Source organism: Ascidiella aspersa, chromosome 9, assembly GCF_963924565.1.
Source record: "Ascidiella aspersa chromosome 9, kaAscAspe10.2, whole genome shotgun sequence".
Taxonomy (NCBI): Eukaryota; Metazoa; Chordata; class Ascidiacea; order Phlebobranchia; family Ascidiidae; genus Ascidiella; species Ascidiella aspersa.
In genome coordinates this window covers 11,690,356-11,707,997 of record NC_139455.1, presented here as the reverse complement: position 1 = coordinate 11,707,997, position 17,642 = coordinate 11,690,356, and the positions used below count along the sequence as shown (strand labels likewise).

Below are 17,642 nucleotides of genomic sequence, written 5' to 3'. Positions count from 1 at the left end.
AAGCGAATTGAATTAACAAAGCCAATGATCTCTGCTAATTTAAGGGGTATGTGAAGTCTATATTAGAACCCTTACCTCGCACACAACATCGGCCAGTATGCCTGAAGGTGAAAGCCGTTGTCCCTCCAAATACCTCGTGTCATTCCGGCAAAGATTAAACTTCAAATCACCAAACTGGGCAAGTTTTAAGGATCTTGATTCATTTGTTAGTTAACTTGAAGCCTCTCCACTCCAGTGCTGACACACAAGTATGTACCAGGTTTACCCCGGGAAAGGCGGAATGTACACCAAGGACAAATTCCAACAAGCTCTGTTTGAAGCAACAACGTTCAAAGCTAGTTAAAGGCTAATGGTTGGCATATTTTAAGAGAGAACAACAGACTTCTAACCTCAGATCCAAAAAGCTTTCGGCCAATATCACTCCAGAGAAAACTATTCAATATGACATAAGCCATGTTAAGCAACCGACGCTTTTGTATGGATTTCTGTGGCAAGCGAAGGCAAAATAACGGTCTGCCTTTACAATATGACACAAACGATCAGCCGCAGCACCGTGGGACAAAACGATATATACACACACTTTGTGTATTACCACACAAAATAAAGATTTTGACAGCTACACGAGAAAGGATTTGACGAGCCAAAGATGAAAGGCACCCTTTATTTGACCAAAGGCCATCGCGCATCAGCGGATTAAAAGAGCGTAAAAGTTTATTAGTGCAGTCGATTCACAGGAGCAAGACGCTTTAATCAGCGGAGATGAGGCCAGAAGAAAAACAATCTTCCTCTGTTAGGTGCAGAGTCTCCTCGCATAGATGGAGATGTTCAGACGACTCGACCCTATGCGGACAAGAGCAGTCAATGCAACACCCGCTGCATGTCCGTTTATTGAAAGAAAATTAAATTCAGGAGACCTTACTGCATTTAACAACACCGTAAAACATGCATTGAACATTGCAACTCCATAATTTTACTTATTGAGAAACGAATAAGAAGAAAGGCTGGTGACATTCAACCTATATTTTTTAAGTAATCTCGTAACTGAAAAAATATATATACGAATACATTTTTTTCTATATACTGTGTAATTAAAATATGCAGGCATTTTGTTTTGGGATAAAATTTGTTGCAATACTTTATTGCAAATCTCATTCGTCATCAGTTTAACCAGAGTTTCACAGGTTCATGCCGCCTTTGAATAATACTATGCCGTAGGGGCCACCAAACTGCTTTTATAAAGGACCGATCGCGGGCTGGATTACTGTAATAATTAAATATGGCGTGCCGGATTTAAAATTTTGTTTTCAACTTATTTTTCCCGAATACCAATAAACAATGAAAACGAAAATGAGCTTTATAAAATCTCCGGTTGATTAAAAATTTCAACAAAATTTAGCTTGAATTTGCACCCGATAAACATTTCTGTTTACTTTTCCTTTTTCCGTATTAAATTTTTTTTCTTATTCGTAATAATGACCTATTTTAAGAGCACCAATAATATAAGCCGCGGGACAGATGAATTAAACTGGCGGCTGGATCTGGCCCGCGGGTTGTAGTTTGTCCCCTTTCTAAGGACATCAGGACTAAATTTGTATCTTCTTTTAAGAAATCGTCAGAATGCCGTTTCACGAATAAAAAGTGAAACGAAAATTAAGATTGACCAGGAAAAACACATGCCTGCTAATGAAACGTTGACGGATCAACAAGTTATCGGTAATTTTGTGTATTATAATAAATAACATAGTTATGTTAATTCGCAAAGGAAAAACTTATAATACCGCCAACTATAATAAGTTATTTCTTTGGTATAAACATAATTTATATAGTACCTGAATTTGGAAATTTGCTTTTCCTCTCAAAATATACCTGCTGCACTGAAAAGCAGACCTAAAATGTTCCCTTCTTGACCCGGTTGCCTTTAAAATATGTGTCGCCATGTGAGCCCTTTCCCATCTAAACAAACTTGTCCACGCACGTCATCCAAAAATGTAATGCGAAAGTATAAAATGTATACCCCCGAAAACAAATGCTTTCATTACACACTCTCTGTAAGAGGCGTTTATGGGTTGAATTCAACATTACGTGATGTTTTTTCGGTTTTCTTTAAATTATAAACATTAACTGTTTCTGAATAGCATTCAAAGAAGCTTTCGATTTGTTTGACAATAACGGAGGAGGAACTATCGATGCATTAGAGCTGAAAGAAACTTTAGAATCAGTTGGAATAGAAATAGATGAATCCGAAATCCATGACGTAATGACGCGCCTCGACAAAGACGGTAACGCTTTATGCATTTTTAAAAGAGAAAATAAATGTAGCCAAATTGTTGGACTTTTAATTTAGGAAACGGAGAAATCGACTTTGATGAGTTTTTGGATCTAATGACGAACACTGAAATGTTTTTGGAAGCTTTCGGTTGGTTTTAATTTAAGTTGTTTTAATAACTCATTGTTTCCGACTATATCTTTTTGATAGCTTCTAGACATGACCCTTCAAGCAACAAAACGCATGAAAGAGATGTCCTACTATTTGACGCTCTTACCGAATTTATGAAAAAATCGGCATTAAAAGAAGCACACGAAATCGTTGGGTATGAAGTTTACAGTATTTGTTTAGTAAATAAGATTGGTTTTCAAACGTTTGTACAGGGTCTTCTATTTTGCTTTTAAAAATAATGGCGAGCCCCTTATTTTTTTAAAAACACCAAAATTTAAATTTTAAATAACAATAATAAAAACCTGACCCTGTTAGAACCACTGCTCATTTTTTATAAATCAGAGTAGTCGACCCGTAGATCGCAATAAATCGGTCCATTAGGTGTGGGATTCGTAAAATGAGCATTCAATATTTAAGTAAGGGATAAAAAACAGGACATATATACTAGTATAAATTCAAGCAATACAATTAAGTAGTGTATAGAGGTCGTAATGTGGTTGAGTGAGTTGTAGGGGCGGATCCTGGTTAGTATGTAAAAAATTAAAAATTTTCGCGATTTGTGCGAACTTCTTGTTTTTTTAATACCTTTTCGTCCGTTTAAATGAAATCTTAAGAAAACTATGCATGTTACGCCGTGTGATCTCATAAACTCCATAAAGTGCACTTTTTTGTTAAGTTAAACTATATATACATGTTATTTCGAGCAATATGCAAATATATTTTATCTGTCTTATGCGTCACCTATTCACTTTTACTTTGAAAGTTTTTTTCCAAATTAAGCCAAATAAACGCAAATTTTTCTCCCATTTAACTTATTATTTATTGCCACTCGTTCCATATACTTTTGGAAGTGTCTGACGAACAGCGGTATTCATGGTGTGTAGGCTAACCCTGATGTTTATTTTTACTTCAGAATTGTAAAACCTTTTTAGTAGAATTTTACAACACCCCTGCATGTCGTTTAATGATAAATATCACAGTATAAAATGCAAAAAATGTACACAAAAGTTAATTATTAATAACAAAATTTATTTCAATAATACTGAGATTATTATGTTTTTGTTGCAGTTATTACGCTAAGAAATACAAAAAAGTTGTAAAATCGTACAACGCAAACAAAGGAGCCCACGTTGTCGGACATTATGCAGATGGTGCAAGACTTATTGGCCTCACAGAAAAACAAATAGAGCAGCAACTGAAAAAACTGCGGCTGCGACAAAACTTCAAAAGTACTAAAAGAGCTACTCGTTTTGTTAGTTTTTAGATGTTTGTATGGGCCTCTTTTGCTGTATATTTGCTCCTTTTTACGACTGACTTGAGCTATGTTTGATCAAAGCAATCTGGAACAGTTCATGGAGTTCTAAGTTGTACACAGGGATTGAGGACCATACCATGCCCATAATTTTTTTTATTTTTTGCCAACTTTAACAATGTAACTGTACACAATTTTCGTGCTTTGTGCAAATCTTTTATTTTATACTTTCGCTTTCTACTGTATTGTAATTTGTACACATAAGTTAGCGTATTAGCAAAACTAAGTTAGCGTATTAGCGCAAACTTTTTCACCTTACAACTCTGGAGTTAGAGGCTCTCCCATCATCTCTGCAAAAATCATTTTAGTGAAAGCCAATACATCGAGCAATGTGCAATTTTTGTGCCCAACTCGTCATGTCTTAAAATTGCGTAGTACAGATAAAAATGTAATAGGAAATATTTCTTGATAGATAAAGGTGACAAAGAAAGTCCATACGCACAACCTCTACAAATGTCTGTTTTAAAATCTGTTACTTCGCCAACACCTAAAAAGCCAAGGGGTCGCGATAGACAGAGGAAGAAAGTTCGAAGAACAAAAGCAACTGCAATTTCGTCAGGTATGTTTTATTTTTATGTAGAATATTATTTACGAAGAACAAATTCGTAATTTGTTAGATCAATTTTCTGAACATTTCATTCTCCCGTTGCGCCATTAATTATTCTTTTGTGTGTTTCATCATAATGATTTTGGCGATATAAGATCAAGTAGTTAGTATTGCTTGTTATTCGATGACTTAATAGTGTTGGTGTTAAGGAGACATGGATGTGTGGTATTTTGCTATTAAACATGAGAAATAAATTCCGTTGCTGTTATGTACTGTAGAATCCCCAGTTTGGCGTTACACATATTGTTTGACAAGAAGTCCTTCGTAGTTTGATATGTGTCATAACTAGGCTACATTCAGGCATTATGCACAACATTTTTTTTTAATTACGGGACTGTGTGTGAACAGCAGGAATAGAGTGGAAGTTGGATAACTACAAAATTTCTTAAACTACCATGAATCAGTGGCGTTTCAGTGATATTGTCATAACACTTCCCTGAGCCAACTATAATTGCCTTTTGTATAAAGAAGCCGTTTTGGACTTTTTTGCTGGTTTGCGTACATGACTAATATGTGACCAATTTCAGGTTTCGAAAAGCATTTTATATTTAATAGCCTATTACAGTGTTGTAAGTCGTTTAAAAATGACTTAAGAAGCATAAATAGTTGTTAGGCGTGATGTCTAAAAATTATGTCATAATAGCTATTATCCTAGGATGTCTTAAAATAGGTTAATAAAAATATTACATTTGCCTTTTCGACACGATCTAAAACGCATAAATCGAGTCTCAAGACATTTCATTTGAGTGCACGAAAGGATTTACGTACCGTTAAGTAATTAGTAATCAAAATTGTTATGGCCTCAAGCTATTAAATGTATGCGCAGAAAGCATAAGTTACTGCACCTTCTTGCATGTGGTCAATGCCAGTGGCACAGACTCTGATGTTGCCGTAATTGAATAGAAGCATTACAAATAGTGAATTTCTTAACTTTATTTTACATAGAGTAAAACTGTTACGATAAAAAAATGACGTCATGCGTTGTATCATCAATTTACAACTCAGCGTTTTGTGCTTGTAAAGTTGTAATAGTACTGGAACGGGTAGTTTCGGGCGCAAAACTTTGCAACTAAATTTTCTCTGTGGACCACTAACATGCTTGGAGTTTAATATATATATATATATATCAAATCCACGTATAGTTATTTCAACTGACAGACGAAAAAACATTTTCTCTTAAAAAAATATTTGTCAATATATCTCGTATTGTAGCCTACATTCATCGATTTATAACGATAAAGTTTTTGTTTAAAATATTGCACTTCTCGTCAATTCTTCTGATGACTGTGCTGTTGCTAAGTTGCATTGCTTGTACGTCTTTGTCATTTTTCTGTATATTTTTTTTGGACAAAAACAGATATTACTGGTTTATATAAGCTGCTCCCCATTCGGATGAGCTTTTTCCATTTTTTGCTGCAAGCAAATAAATTTCGTAACTTGATTCAACACTCCGATTCAATAATATAGTTTGATTAGCAAACAATTTGGCGACTTTTTTTAGTTTTCAACATTTAAAGTATTGCAAGTTTGATGTGACATGGTTGGGATATTTAGCCCTCAATTGGTTTTCTAGAGTAGACGACCAGCTTCCATTGAATCATTCGTTAGTATTGTTGGCATAAAAAGCAAAAGGGTGCATGCCTATTACACACGGCAGGTAAAAACAAAATGTTAACAACTCAGTTGAGTTTTTTTGCCATGTTCAAGTGTTTTAGTTATAAACTAAGAGTTTTAGGGAATTTTAGGCAATTGTTATAGTAATGCAATAAGTCCCTTTGATTTATTGCTGAAATGCCTTTCAACATCGAATGGAAAAGTTGCATGTTCGTACATGTCCGCTTGTATTTTTGAATGACCAAGCGAATGACCGCTCGACACAAGCACAACAGAATGAGCGAGTCGCGTAACTCGTGTAGCATGTCGCGTACGTTACGTTATAAAATAAGGATACGCTGCAGTATATTCGTTTAATTTGTTAAACTTTCTAGGGCTGGGCTATCCTGTATATTTTTTCCCGATTGGTCCAGAAATAGAAAAATTCTGGGCATCACTAAATTGATAAATCTTTCGGGGGGCATCGATTATTATTATGTCGTCTGGGCCTGAGCACAAAATGTTAACTAAATCTCACCAATTACTTTAATTAATTAGTATTATTCAGTTTGTCGTATGTACATATTTATCTTAGTTTCGCTAAACACAAGTTCTAACAATTCGTCACTTAGCAAGGCAAAGTCGCGCTTAACTTTTCAACCTTATTTAGCAAATAAACAACAGTTGGCAAGCATAGCTCACTCTAAAACCAGTATGCGTAGAGCCTTTATTGTGTACGCTGGTGAACATAACGTTAGGCTGAGGTGAACGTGGATACTTGAGGTGTAACAGTGTTGCATATTAGTAAAGTTTTATGAGATGTACCGTGTACCACCAACTCGATGACGACGTATTGATTGTGAACAAGCGTATTTTATCGTAATGTTCTAACTGTCCAGGCCCCCACGGTGGGTTGCACGCCACGCTTTAAGAAACACTGTTGTAAATTAAAAGTTTCGCCAAATATCCACGCTAATTTTCGCTCTTCGTGTGAACGCTCTCGCCGTCTCCCTTACACTTTTTTCATTTTCATATCAGTGCACGAGTTGGACGATAAGAGCAGGTTTATTAAACTTATATGTTTTCAGACGTTACTTTTTTAACTCAATTTTGTTGCGTCGTCTTTAAAAACCTTGCACTCTTGTATCCTATACTGTTTGATTGTGAGTCAATATAAAACAACCAGAGATCCGGTTCGCGAGGCCGCAGCCCTAGTTTGTTGTTCGCAAACAATACACAAGAAATTTGGCCCACAATGCTGTCAAGTGTCAACCTTGGGCCAACCTGGAACACGGAAATAAAGTATTTTGGTTCGCGGGGTTGTGCTTCAAAAATCCCTTTGTGGCTAAAAATAAGAATTTGAACCCGAGTTCGAGTCCGACCAAATGTGCCTATTTCGCCAAGTCCGGCTTCAACTGTTTACAGACTGTGTTTAACCCTGGATATTCAGCAATACACTCATAGGAGTGTAATATAATTCATCACTACCACATGCTTCTCCATCTTAACGATTTACGGTTTTCGGCCATATGAGGTTCGAAATTTGGTACTACGCATGCGCACGTCGAACTTGGGACTCGGGTAGTTTTACGTAGTATTACTCGAGTCCCGAGTCCTTCATATTATCATGGTACGCAGAAAGAAAATGTTTTGGTCAGCGGGTTGTGTTAAAAATCCGGCTATGACTAAAAATAATGCTGACGCTGATCAAAAAAATTAATCAAAAATATTAAATTATTGCTACAAAACCCAAAATTCAAAACACGGCAACTTTTTGTTTGTGGTGGTCAAAAGGCTGTGCAATAAAACAATATTCACCAGAATTTTTTTGACGTACTCCATTTAATTGCCTGTAAATTATTCAGTAAATGTTCTCTTTCTCTCTTATGTTCAACGGAAATTTGCACATCTCAGCTGGTCCATGTTTAAATCGTTCTGAACTACCAAGTTCAACACATGTGGTCCAACCTTCAAACGCTCCAGTTCTTGTTCTTGGGCGACAAACATCTTCGTCCGAAACGAATATTAAAGTTCACAAAAACCTCAACAGAAAAAAACACAAAATCATACTAAAGGTACTGGCAGGCCATATCGTAGGCTAATATTTAACGTAGTACTGGAACCTTAACATATATATAAAAATAAAAAAATAAAAAAATAACATATATATATATATGTATATAGCAATTTAAAATTTAATTTAAATTTTAGTACCGGTATTTTGATGCTTTTTTATAATGTGTTGATGGGTAAGAGATGCTTTGGACGTACTTGTAAAGCACGAGTTGCTGCGCTTTGGCTGATGTTTGTTGAGGGAGAAGACAAAAGGTAACAGTGGTAAACTACACCTTACCTTTGTGTAAACTCACAGGGAAGGCGAGATCTGTCCACATCTTTTTTTTTTATTTCAGAACCAGGGAACGATAAGTAGGATATATAATAGGCATTTTATTTGTAAGTGCCCACTTGCATACTACCCCTTGAATTTATAAAATTTGCAGGTTTCAGCATATTAGGGCAAAAATCATTCGCCAAAAACCTCGGCACGTCGTCTGCAAATTTATGTCGTATCGAGGTCGTTTGTTTTAGCCTAGGTAGTTAAGTTGGCAAGAATTAATTCTCAGTTGGACCAGGCCTCATCCTTTAACGCCCAAAGTCAGCGCAAAATTTTACTGGGCTTAAGTACGTGACGTTGGATTTAACATTGACGAAAATATTGTAAGATAATGCTAGTGCTGATACGTCGCTTTACATGGGATACATTTTAGTATTTTCCCAATTCAACGTAAACATTATAGCGCCCGCATGTGGGTCACGACCCACTAATTTGCAGATCCCTGAATTGTAGTGCCGTAACGCCATTTCGCATTGATTTTTTCGCGACCCAAAGTAAACAGTATATAGCGCCCTCATTCGGAAAGAATAAAAAAAAAACACTAATTGCAGTAACATTCCTTCGGACGTTCTTCCTTGTCGTTTGGCAGCAAACACCACCCAAAAAAAATTATTTTGCCGTAATGCCGTTTCACATTGACTTTTTTCACGGTTATTAACCTTGTGTTGTTCTATCATTTCGTGATACTTTACTTCCAATGTCATTAAGTTCCTTTGACGTTTTAAAGTTTGGAGGAAAACTTAGAAACGTTAGCCAGACAATTTCGAAAAATTGTGTGGTTAAACGGGTAAAGGACAAGTTATAAACGACCAACCTGTTATAAAGTAACCGGATACAGCCAAAATTCAACCTATATGTTGGTTACAGCAAAAACTCAACCTAAGTAGAGTAGGCTGAGCCGAAGACAACCAATGCAATGTTGTCGGACAACTTGAACACATGTGCTACTGTTTCTGCTTATTTGCTAATACCTTTTATTAACTTTTTTTTTTTTTATTTGGACAGATAATCAATAATGATCTTCTACAAAAAGAACCGTTGAAACTTGATCAAAGTGCTAAAAGAACGGAACAAGACAAGGTAAGACGTAACCACTAAAAATAGGCAATTTTTAACCAAAACTTATATCTAACAAAAACCAACGCTGTTGTTATCTACTTTTTGAAACACCCATTAAAATCGCTATTTACCTTATTAGAAATAATCTTTATAATTAAACCCAAGAAAATTTGACTTAAGGCAGCTCAAGGTATAATATCTGTAGTTAATTTACGCATTTAAAATACGTGTTACCTGGAATATCTCATTGGACGTTATTGCAGCGTGCTTTTAAGTAAGAGTTCTGGAAGCAAGGAGTAAGGTGCAAAGTTTTAACTAGTCGATAAAAAATAGTGAAAAAAAAGAGTTATTTTTTATTTTAACAATATTTTTTATTTTAGATGCTAATTAAAACTGATAATTGAACAACTTCTTGTTAAACAAAAAATATTTACGTATTGCATTCCTTTATCTTCTGATTTGCGGTTTTGCAGACTTCAGAAAATTTTTGGCAGCCAGTTAAAGTCCCGTAAATTGTACCCCCTTGCAAAAGCTGATTAGAGAACAGAGGGCTTCTAATAGGATTGGAAAAATAAAACCTGGCATTGGTGCTGTTTAATTTTTAGCCTAATTTATTTTTCGAAACAGGGACCAAGAATATAATTATACAATCACGAAATGCCAATAATATATTGACAATGATATTTTATGTGTTTCGAGCGTATGGTTAATCTCCCTTTCCACTTTGGTGGCAAGTTTGAAAACCATTGTTACATGTTTTTATATTTGATTTACGGCTATAGAAGGTTTAATTATTTTTAAATATTATGGAAAGTTCATAAAATTACACGTGGATTTGTATAAATTCAAAATACCTGGCTTAAAGAGATATTAATTTTTCGGGTTAATTAAACTGAATATTAAAAATACCCTTAAAAACTCAAGTAACTCACACACTTCTGTGCACACCCGGCATGGTCTCGCGGCACACCGGTTGCTGAGCACTGATATACACCACGTTGGCCCGGTATGCAGTTGCAGGTTCACCAAACTTTTTGTTACTTTGATGGCCTGGTGCCCTGGTCACTGTTGAAGTGTGAGAAAATTCATATCGTTATTTTCCGCAAAACAGTGTCCCAATTGTTTTTTCATCGTTGTGTCTGCTTTTTTGCACTAGTTTGCGGAAATCGTTTTGTTAATTTGGCCAAAAAATCAGAAAACGAATTAATGGCCAGTTTAACAAACAATCCCGTAATATAAACCTCGAATTTTGGTGCTAAAAAACTACGTAACAGACCTAACATAGGATTACCCCTAAAAAAAATTTAATGCAATGAATTGCTGGACCAAAACGTGATTAAGAATGTCTAATTCTCGGTATTTAATTCCGATACCAATACCCCATGTTTTGGCAAAAAGTACAACGATGCTATTTTATACCTAAATAAATTTTTGTGCAATAATGGTGTTGACTTCCGCGGTACAAGAATTTGCTCTTGCATTGAAAACCTATTTTTCTTTGATTTTCAGTGCAACATTTTCTCAAAAATTAGCTTTTAAGTAGAAAATTCTACATGGAGTTGCAGAACATGGTTGTAATATATCAGATAGCCACCGATATCCCCGAGTATCGGACGAGTAGGCTACCCATACAATCACTTGATATCGGGTATGGGCCCTAATCTGATATTATCGGACTTACCCCAATCGTGATATAGCCTATGTTTCGTTGCGTGCTGCCAGACACTCGTACCTCTATACGTTTTGCGTCGCTACACATGGCTTTGCGTTGGTCACTGGTTTAACAGTTAGCAAGCAAGTGTCTGCACAATTGTTAGGCTGTAAACATTGTTTGTCTGTGTCTTTTTGCGCTTGTGCCTCTACTTCATGCATTTTAATTGCTTTTACCCTGTTGACTTGACCTGGTGAAGCACGTATAAAAAATGCTAGTCAAAATTATAATGCAATTCGTCGTCTAACACTCACAGCAACCGATTTTTAGGTTTTGATTATTTTTGTAATGGTATTTTATTTTTTTTTGCATTTTAAAGTTTTGTCATATTTAGTATGTATAGGCTATCTATCTTTTAATTAAATATTTTTAGACTACATTTGAAATACTTATTCTAAGTATACGTGTTTGACATTTGCGTTACATATGGCAGATGTTATTAACTGAGAGAACTAAAAGTGGGTCCAATAATATTGACAAAATTAAAAAAAACACGATCAAACTTTTTCATCGTAAAAACATTCCAAAGTACTGGCCGAATTTTGATTTTTTTTAGTTTTGAATTAGTCGAGAAACGTCTATCATACCTACTTAAAATATGACATTTTGGGCTAATTTTAAACTTTTCTGGTAACTCCCTTTTATAAAATATCCTTCCAAGAAAATTAAACCAAACTTTAAAGTTGTTGATTATTCAATTTCAATGATCTTTGCTGCTATTGGATACCCTACCAAGCCGGTCATAGCAGAATGGACAAGCTGCTGCCTTGAATGATGCAAATATTTTACCTGAAGTTGTGGCATTTGCGTAAAGTTTCAAGGGTCTTAAAAATTACTTTCACAAGTAAAAATTAAAGCTTGCAAAGACCAATACGAGTGGCTTATAGAAATGATGGGAAGTGACAACAAGACCATAAAAGCGGTATAACCTAAATGCGGCATTACAGGCAACATTCAAGAAATACTCCAAACAATGACATTTTCAAATTTTGACATGAAGAGATCTGATATTTCACTAGATTCTGACAGCTTATTTTAACATTGTCAATCTACGTCTGCTTTTGTAAAAATAAGTTTTTTGATGCTTCGCTTCTGCCCAAGGACAGCAACTCTAATCCTAAAAATGAAATTATTATATACATTATGTACGCATTATAACTTTTGTTCTTTTTTGTTCCAACATGATGTTCATTATAAAGTTATTTGCTTGTTGATAGCTTTTGGTCGTCAGACCAGTTGAATATGTTATCTTAAAGTTTTTTTATTAATTTAAATTTTTTTTAAGTTAATGCTTACTTAGGTGACAAACGTAATTTTTTTTTGCACTTATTTGTTTTATATATTAGCAAAAACTTTACTTCTTACTCTTGTTTAGGCATTGTCATTCGCATCCAACACTTTTTCTTTGAATGATATATGTACTTGAAGCAGGTGGGGCTTAATTACAAGTCTCATTAAACTAATTTGCCTCGACCAATCAACCTCACTATTACTTCAAGGTATTGTTGTAGTCTGATTATAAATCCACACAGTGTTTGTAGGCTGGTGTTTAGCAAGCCAGCCAGAAGCTGGCGAGCAACACAACATTTTTGTGTATTAATTGGCGACCAACTGGTATATCGAAACGCCAACACATAAATATATTTACACTTCGCATGACGGAAACAGGTTACGTGTCATAGCACGAAAAACCTTTTTTAGGGCAGCGGAAATGTGTCTCATCGCATAACGGCGCGTATTGCTGGGAATGCTTTGGTTAGCAAAGGTTACGTTATAGCGATAAAAGACAGGTTTTATGTGAAAACAAACGAGGTAAAAATATGCAATACGATAAATTCCAAATTATCTACTAATTATTACTTATGACGCTACAAATACTCGCACACAAAATTTGTTGCCGTCCGTGAATATAACACGACGGCTGATTTTCGCAATATACCCGAAAGGTTGCTATTTTTTTTAACACAATTGACTTTTGTTAGAAAGTACTTAATACGATTCGAGCGAAATGAACATGAACAAGGCAATGAGTCACACGAGTTGTAGCTTTTAGCAACACGTTCAACAACAAGATGTTTTCTTCTGTCTATAAGTCAACGAACGACAGGCGTTTTGTTGTTGACTTTTGTCTAGCTCCCGTCCTATCGTCATACATGGTGAAAAACGTGAAACAGTGAAGACAAAAGAAAGGAGGGGCAGTTATTTATTCGGAATTAAATCCTATTGATTTTTAACATTGAGCAACATCACCTTATAAATTTGTATATTTTTTTAGTTTGCACAATTCGTTCAATGTAAGTTTTAAAATAACGACGCATCACAAGAAAATACGCTTTGAAGTTGTTGCTTATTCACTATTGCTTTCAACAAAAGGCAGGAAATGGGGTGTTCCTAAAGTTGTGATTTGAAAGCTAATGTTTCGCGTGTGGATAAATCTTTATGCATTTTGATACGAGGTATTTAAACTCGTGTGTAAACGCGGCTGCGTGATGAGAGAAAAACAGACAAAAAACCTAAAACGTACCAAATGTTTAAAAGAATTCGGAAATTTAACACAAAATTATTTCGTGCGCAACAAAATTAAGCGTGATACACATGTTTAACGCATTGATTTCAAACTATTGAGCTCCAAGCACAAAAATTACGCTCTTTTAACATTTATCAAAAGATCGTGCGATCGACGTTTAAGCTTAGACTTCATACATATAGACTATACATCATTTGCGAAATGCGATACATAATGGTTTAACAAAAAGTCACATAAAAGAAACTTACAGACCTTTCAGTCGATAATTTTACTTATTTGTTTTTAAATATGTTCAAAAGTATAATAGCTTTTCACCTGATGAACTAGGCAGAATCAGTTACTGTGACATCCATGTGCAATTGCAGTTTCCATAATTCCGAGCGGTGATGTCGTTCATCGGCAATGCTTGTTTATATTTAGTATTCCGTATTCCAAGCAAATGCTTTGCTGGCGATATGGAGCGTATTTCGACGTATCTTTCGACAAGATCAATTCTTCCAACAGCTAGCTTCTTGCAGGTTCCAAAAACAATAGATTTCAGGCGGTCGTTTGTAGGTGGGTCGTACAGATTAAGGCACATCTTTTCTTTGAGCTTCGTTCGACGACTTTTCTTGTAGATATGCGTGAAATTTGAGTTCTTCGATCCTCACTCGATGGCAACAATTTGAAGCAGGCGGGTTTAATTGCAAGTCTCATTAAACTTATTTGCCTCGACCAATCAACCTCACTATTACTTCAAGGTATTGTTGTAGTCTGATTATAAATCCACACAGTGTTTGTAGGCTGGTGTTTAGCAAGCCAGCCAGAAGCTGGCGAGCAACACAACCTTTTTGTGTATTATCTGGCGACCAACTGGTATATCGAAACGCCAACACATAAATATATTTACACTTCGCATGACGGAAACAGTTTACGTGTCATAGCACGAAAAACCTTTTTTAGGGCAGCGGAAATGTGTCTCATCACATAACGGCTTGCTGGGAATGTTTTGGTTAGCAACGGTTACGGTTACGTTATAGCGATAAAAGACAGGTTTTATGTGAAAACAAACGAGGTAAAAATATGCAATACGATAAATTCCAAATTATCTACTAATTATTACTTATGACGCTACATACTAATGTAGTTCTTCATACGTTCTGTAGAGTAACGGACCCAATATGTCACATTGTATATGAATTTTTATTCTACTACACGGCTGTAATTGTTTGCAGAAATCTAAAGTGTCTGGTCGTCTAAAAGATGAGGTACATGAACACAAACCAGGTTGGCTAAGTCAAAGAAACAAAATGTACAACGTCGTTATTACAATGCCAATAAGATATAGAAGTGTGCAAGTTGATGATTTACCAAGACTCAGAAAGAGGGTATTAACTTACTTGTACAGAAACATGCAACATTTTTTTTTTTTTGAAATATTTTCATCCCAAACATGCCATGTACGCTATGTGTAAGTTGTGCCGTACGAACTAATGTATTCAAGAATGGCAATTTTATTGCATCTTTCAACACTAGTCCACCCGAGAAGTACAGTTATTGTAACGATTAATTGTTTTGGGACTTCACTCTATGACGCAACTTTGTGACATCATCTCTAAAAAATTTCTACGACCAAACAGAAATCCTGGACTCGTCCCTGGCTCTTTTATATCCACTTGAGCTATTTTTTTATTTGGGTTTTTATAACCTATTGTAAAACGCCCAAGACTTAATTGCCTCGAAACCCCGGCACTGTGTCGTTGTTAAGATTTTGTAAGTAGAGATAAAGTAAAAAGATAAATTTCATTACGAATCAACTTAAAACCTTCACCCGATCCGTTAGAAATTGGTGCATTTCCAAGCAAAAAGGTCTACGACAATTAGGGCATCCAAGGGCAGAAAAGTCTGACTTTTAGACATTGAAGTCTTGGATAATGCAATAATTTGGACCTCTAGGTAAACTCCCGGCGTTGATAAATAAATTTTGCTAAAAATTCGCAGAGGTTTCCAGTGCCGTCACACACGCACACACACACACACACACACACGCACGCACGCACGCACGCACGCACGCACGCACGCACGCACGCACACACATACGCTCACATGCGCACACGCGCACATATACACATACACACACACAAAAAAAAAAAAACCTAAAGCAAGATGTACTTAAATATTTTTTGTCAAGTTGGCCTGTTGAAATAGTTTTTGATGTTTTGAGCAGGTACAACACGCAAAAGGGAAATTTAGCGATGATGTAGCAAAAAAGAAGATAGAAAACAACATGCGACATTACAAGGAGCTTGATTCACGTCCGATTCCATCACCAGAGTTGTACAAACATTTTCAAAGGGTTGGAATATTTTTAACATTTTTTTTAATGAAACATTCCAATCGATTATTTCTAAAGCGTTTTGCCAAAGTAACTTCACGACCTAAACGTGAATAACTGTAGATTTGCTTTTTTCTATTCATTTGGCGACAAAATGCATTTCAACTATCTACCTTCAGGAAAGGGACTTTACTAAAAGTCGACATTTCTATTACGTAACCAAATTTGCCATAACGCAAAGTTTAGTATAACAAGCCACCTTGTGAATCCTTCTTTGGCCGGTCAAACTTGTGCATGAATTCAAATAAAACCGGTTCAACATACATTCACGGAGATGGTGCCAGAATTCAAGCGAAGCGAAAAATTTTTACGTTTAATTCGGAAAACTTTTAGTTTAAACCTTAAAAGGAAGCTGAGAGCTGGTTTACTCAAAAAATTGGCTGTACAGAAACTATATAAAAAAAATTGACGTGATGTGTTATAAACTTAACTGTGCGATAATGTTGGTAATGTTAACTTGGAGTGCTGTTACTATATACATCAGGGATCACCAAACTTTTTTCTTTATAAGGGTGCGACGATATTACAAATGCACTACAGTAGATTGCATTAACCAGTTTCCATATTACAAATGCGCTAAAGAGTAGAATGCATTAACCCGTTTATGTTAGCAACAGTGTGAGTCTCATCGGCACGAATACGTAGAAAATGTTCAAAAAAATATTTTTTAAAATGGTATAACTTTGTCAGTTATGCAGCTTAAGTTGACAAATATTGTTACAGGGCATCGGTCATACTTGCGATGCTATATGCTATTATTTTAAAGTTGTAATCATATAGCTAAGTTCATTAATCTAGATTTATTCGACAACACTTTCACTTTGAGGGTAAGCATACCACGCACGACGTTTTGCCTGGCAATGTTGTCTTAAAGCGGACTACAAATACTTAAATTTTGGTGCAAACAATTTTCATGTTTAAATATCCAGAAAAGATATGCTCATTCACATTTTTATATTGTCCATACACGGAAGGGTCAAAATCAATAAATAATTTAAGTTTAACACCTTTGTGCTTGTTGTTACATTTTTATATTACAAAATCAAATGTATGAACAAAATCCAATAAACTGAAATGTGTAGAATGCAAAAACACTTCTTTATATTGCCATAATGCTACATTTCAGGTATTTTCGGCATACAGCAGCGCAGAGACAAACAACAGAACCGCCGTCACTTCTCAACAACTCAAGAAAGCTAGCAAACAAAACATTTTTTTTAAATGCGAACAAAAAAAATATTATTACGACCGGTAATAAAATTAACGGGAAATATACAGGAAAAAGATTGACCTGCTTCAATGTTACTTTCCGCCACCGTTAAATAAACAAAAAGAAAATAACAGAGCGAACAGTGTGGCTCTGCTACCCTTTTGCGAAAAAAATATTTAATTCATGTTTGGATGTCAGTTCCCATAACGTATGGTACCGGTAAATCACATTTAGCATAGCCGTATATTTTAGCACGAGCGAAATCAGGGTATGAGGTATACGATTCCATCTCCCCCAAATTGTTTTGCACCCCACTCCAAGTTTGCATAACTTTTATTTTTATAGAGTGCTCCGTCTTCATGGCGTTTTGTCCAGAGAAAAAGCCAAAAAATAGTTTACCGAATCGATAAAAACATA

The 17,642-nt window shown here is 35.5% G+C and overlaps 1 protein-coding gene across 1 annotated transcript; it reads left to right on the top strand.

Moving 5' to 3' along the window:
* Positions 1-250: 250 nt before the first annotated feature.
* On the top strand, positions 251-17,270 carry LOC146133008 (uncharacterized). Its single transcript, XM_083397627.1, has 12 exons — positions 251-312; positions 1,607-1,713; positions 2,136-2,279; positions 2,345-2,416; positions 2,477-2,591; positions 3,506-3,666; positions 4,162-4,308; positions 5,183-5,247; positions 9,350-9,424; positions 14,856-15,008; positions 15,848-15,976; positions 17,142-17,270. The coding sequence occupies exons 1-12, from the start codon at positions 251-253 to the stop codon at positions 17,268-17,270; spliced, it is 1,359 nt and encodes a 452-aa protein (XP_083253753.1).
* The last annotated feature ends 372 nt before the right edge of the window (positions 17,271-17,642 follow it).

Coding starts and splice junctions, on each gene's coding strand:
- LOC146133008 (XM_083397627.1), top strand. CDS start 251: ATGTACCAGGTTTACCCCGGGAAAGGCGGAATGTACACCAAGGACAAA. Junction 2,592..3,505: donor GAAGCACACGAAATCGTTGG/GTATGAAGTTTA, acceptor TTTTTGTTGCAG/TTATTACGCTAAGAAATACA. Junction 5,248..9,349: donor GCACAGACTCTGATGTTGCC/GTAATTGAATAG, acceptor TTATTTGGACAG/ATAATCAATAATGATCTTCT.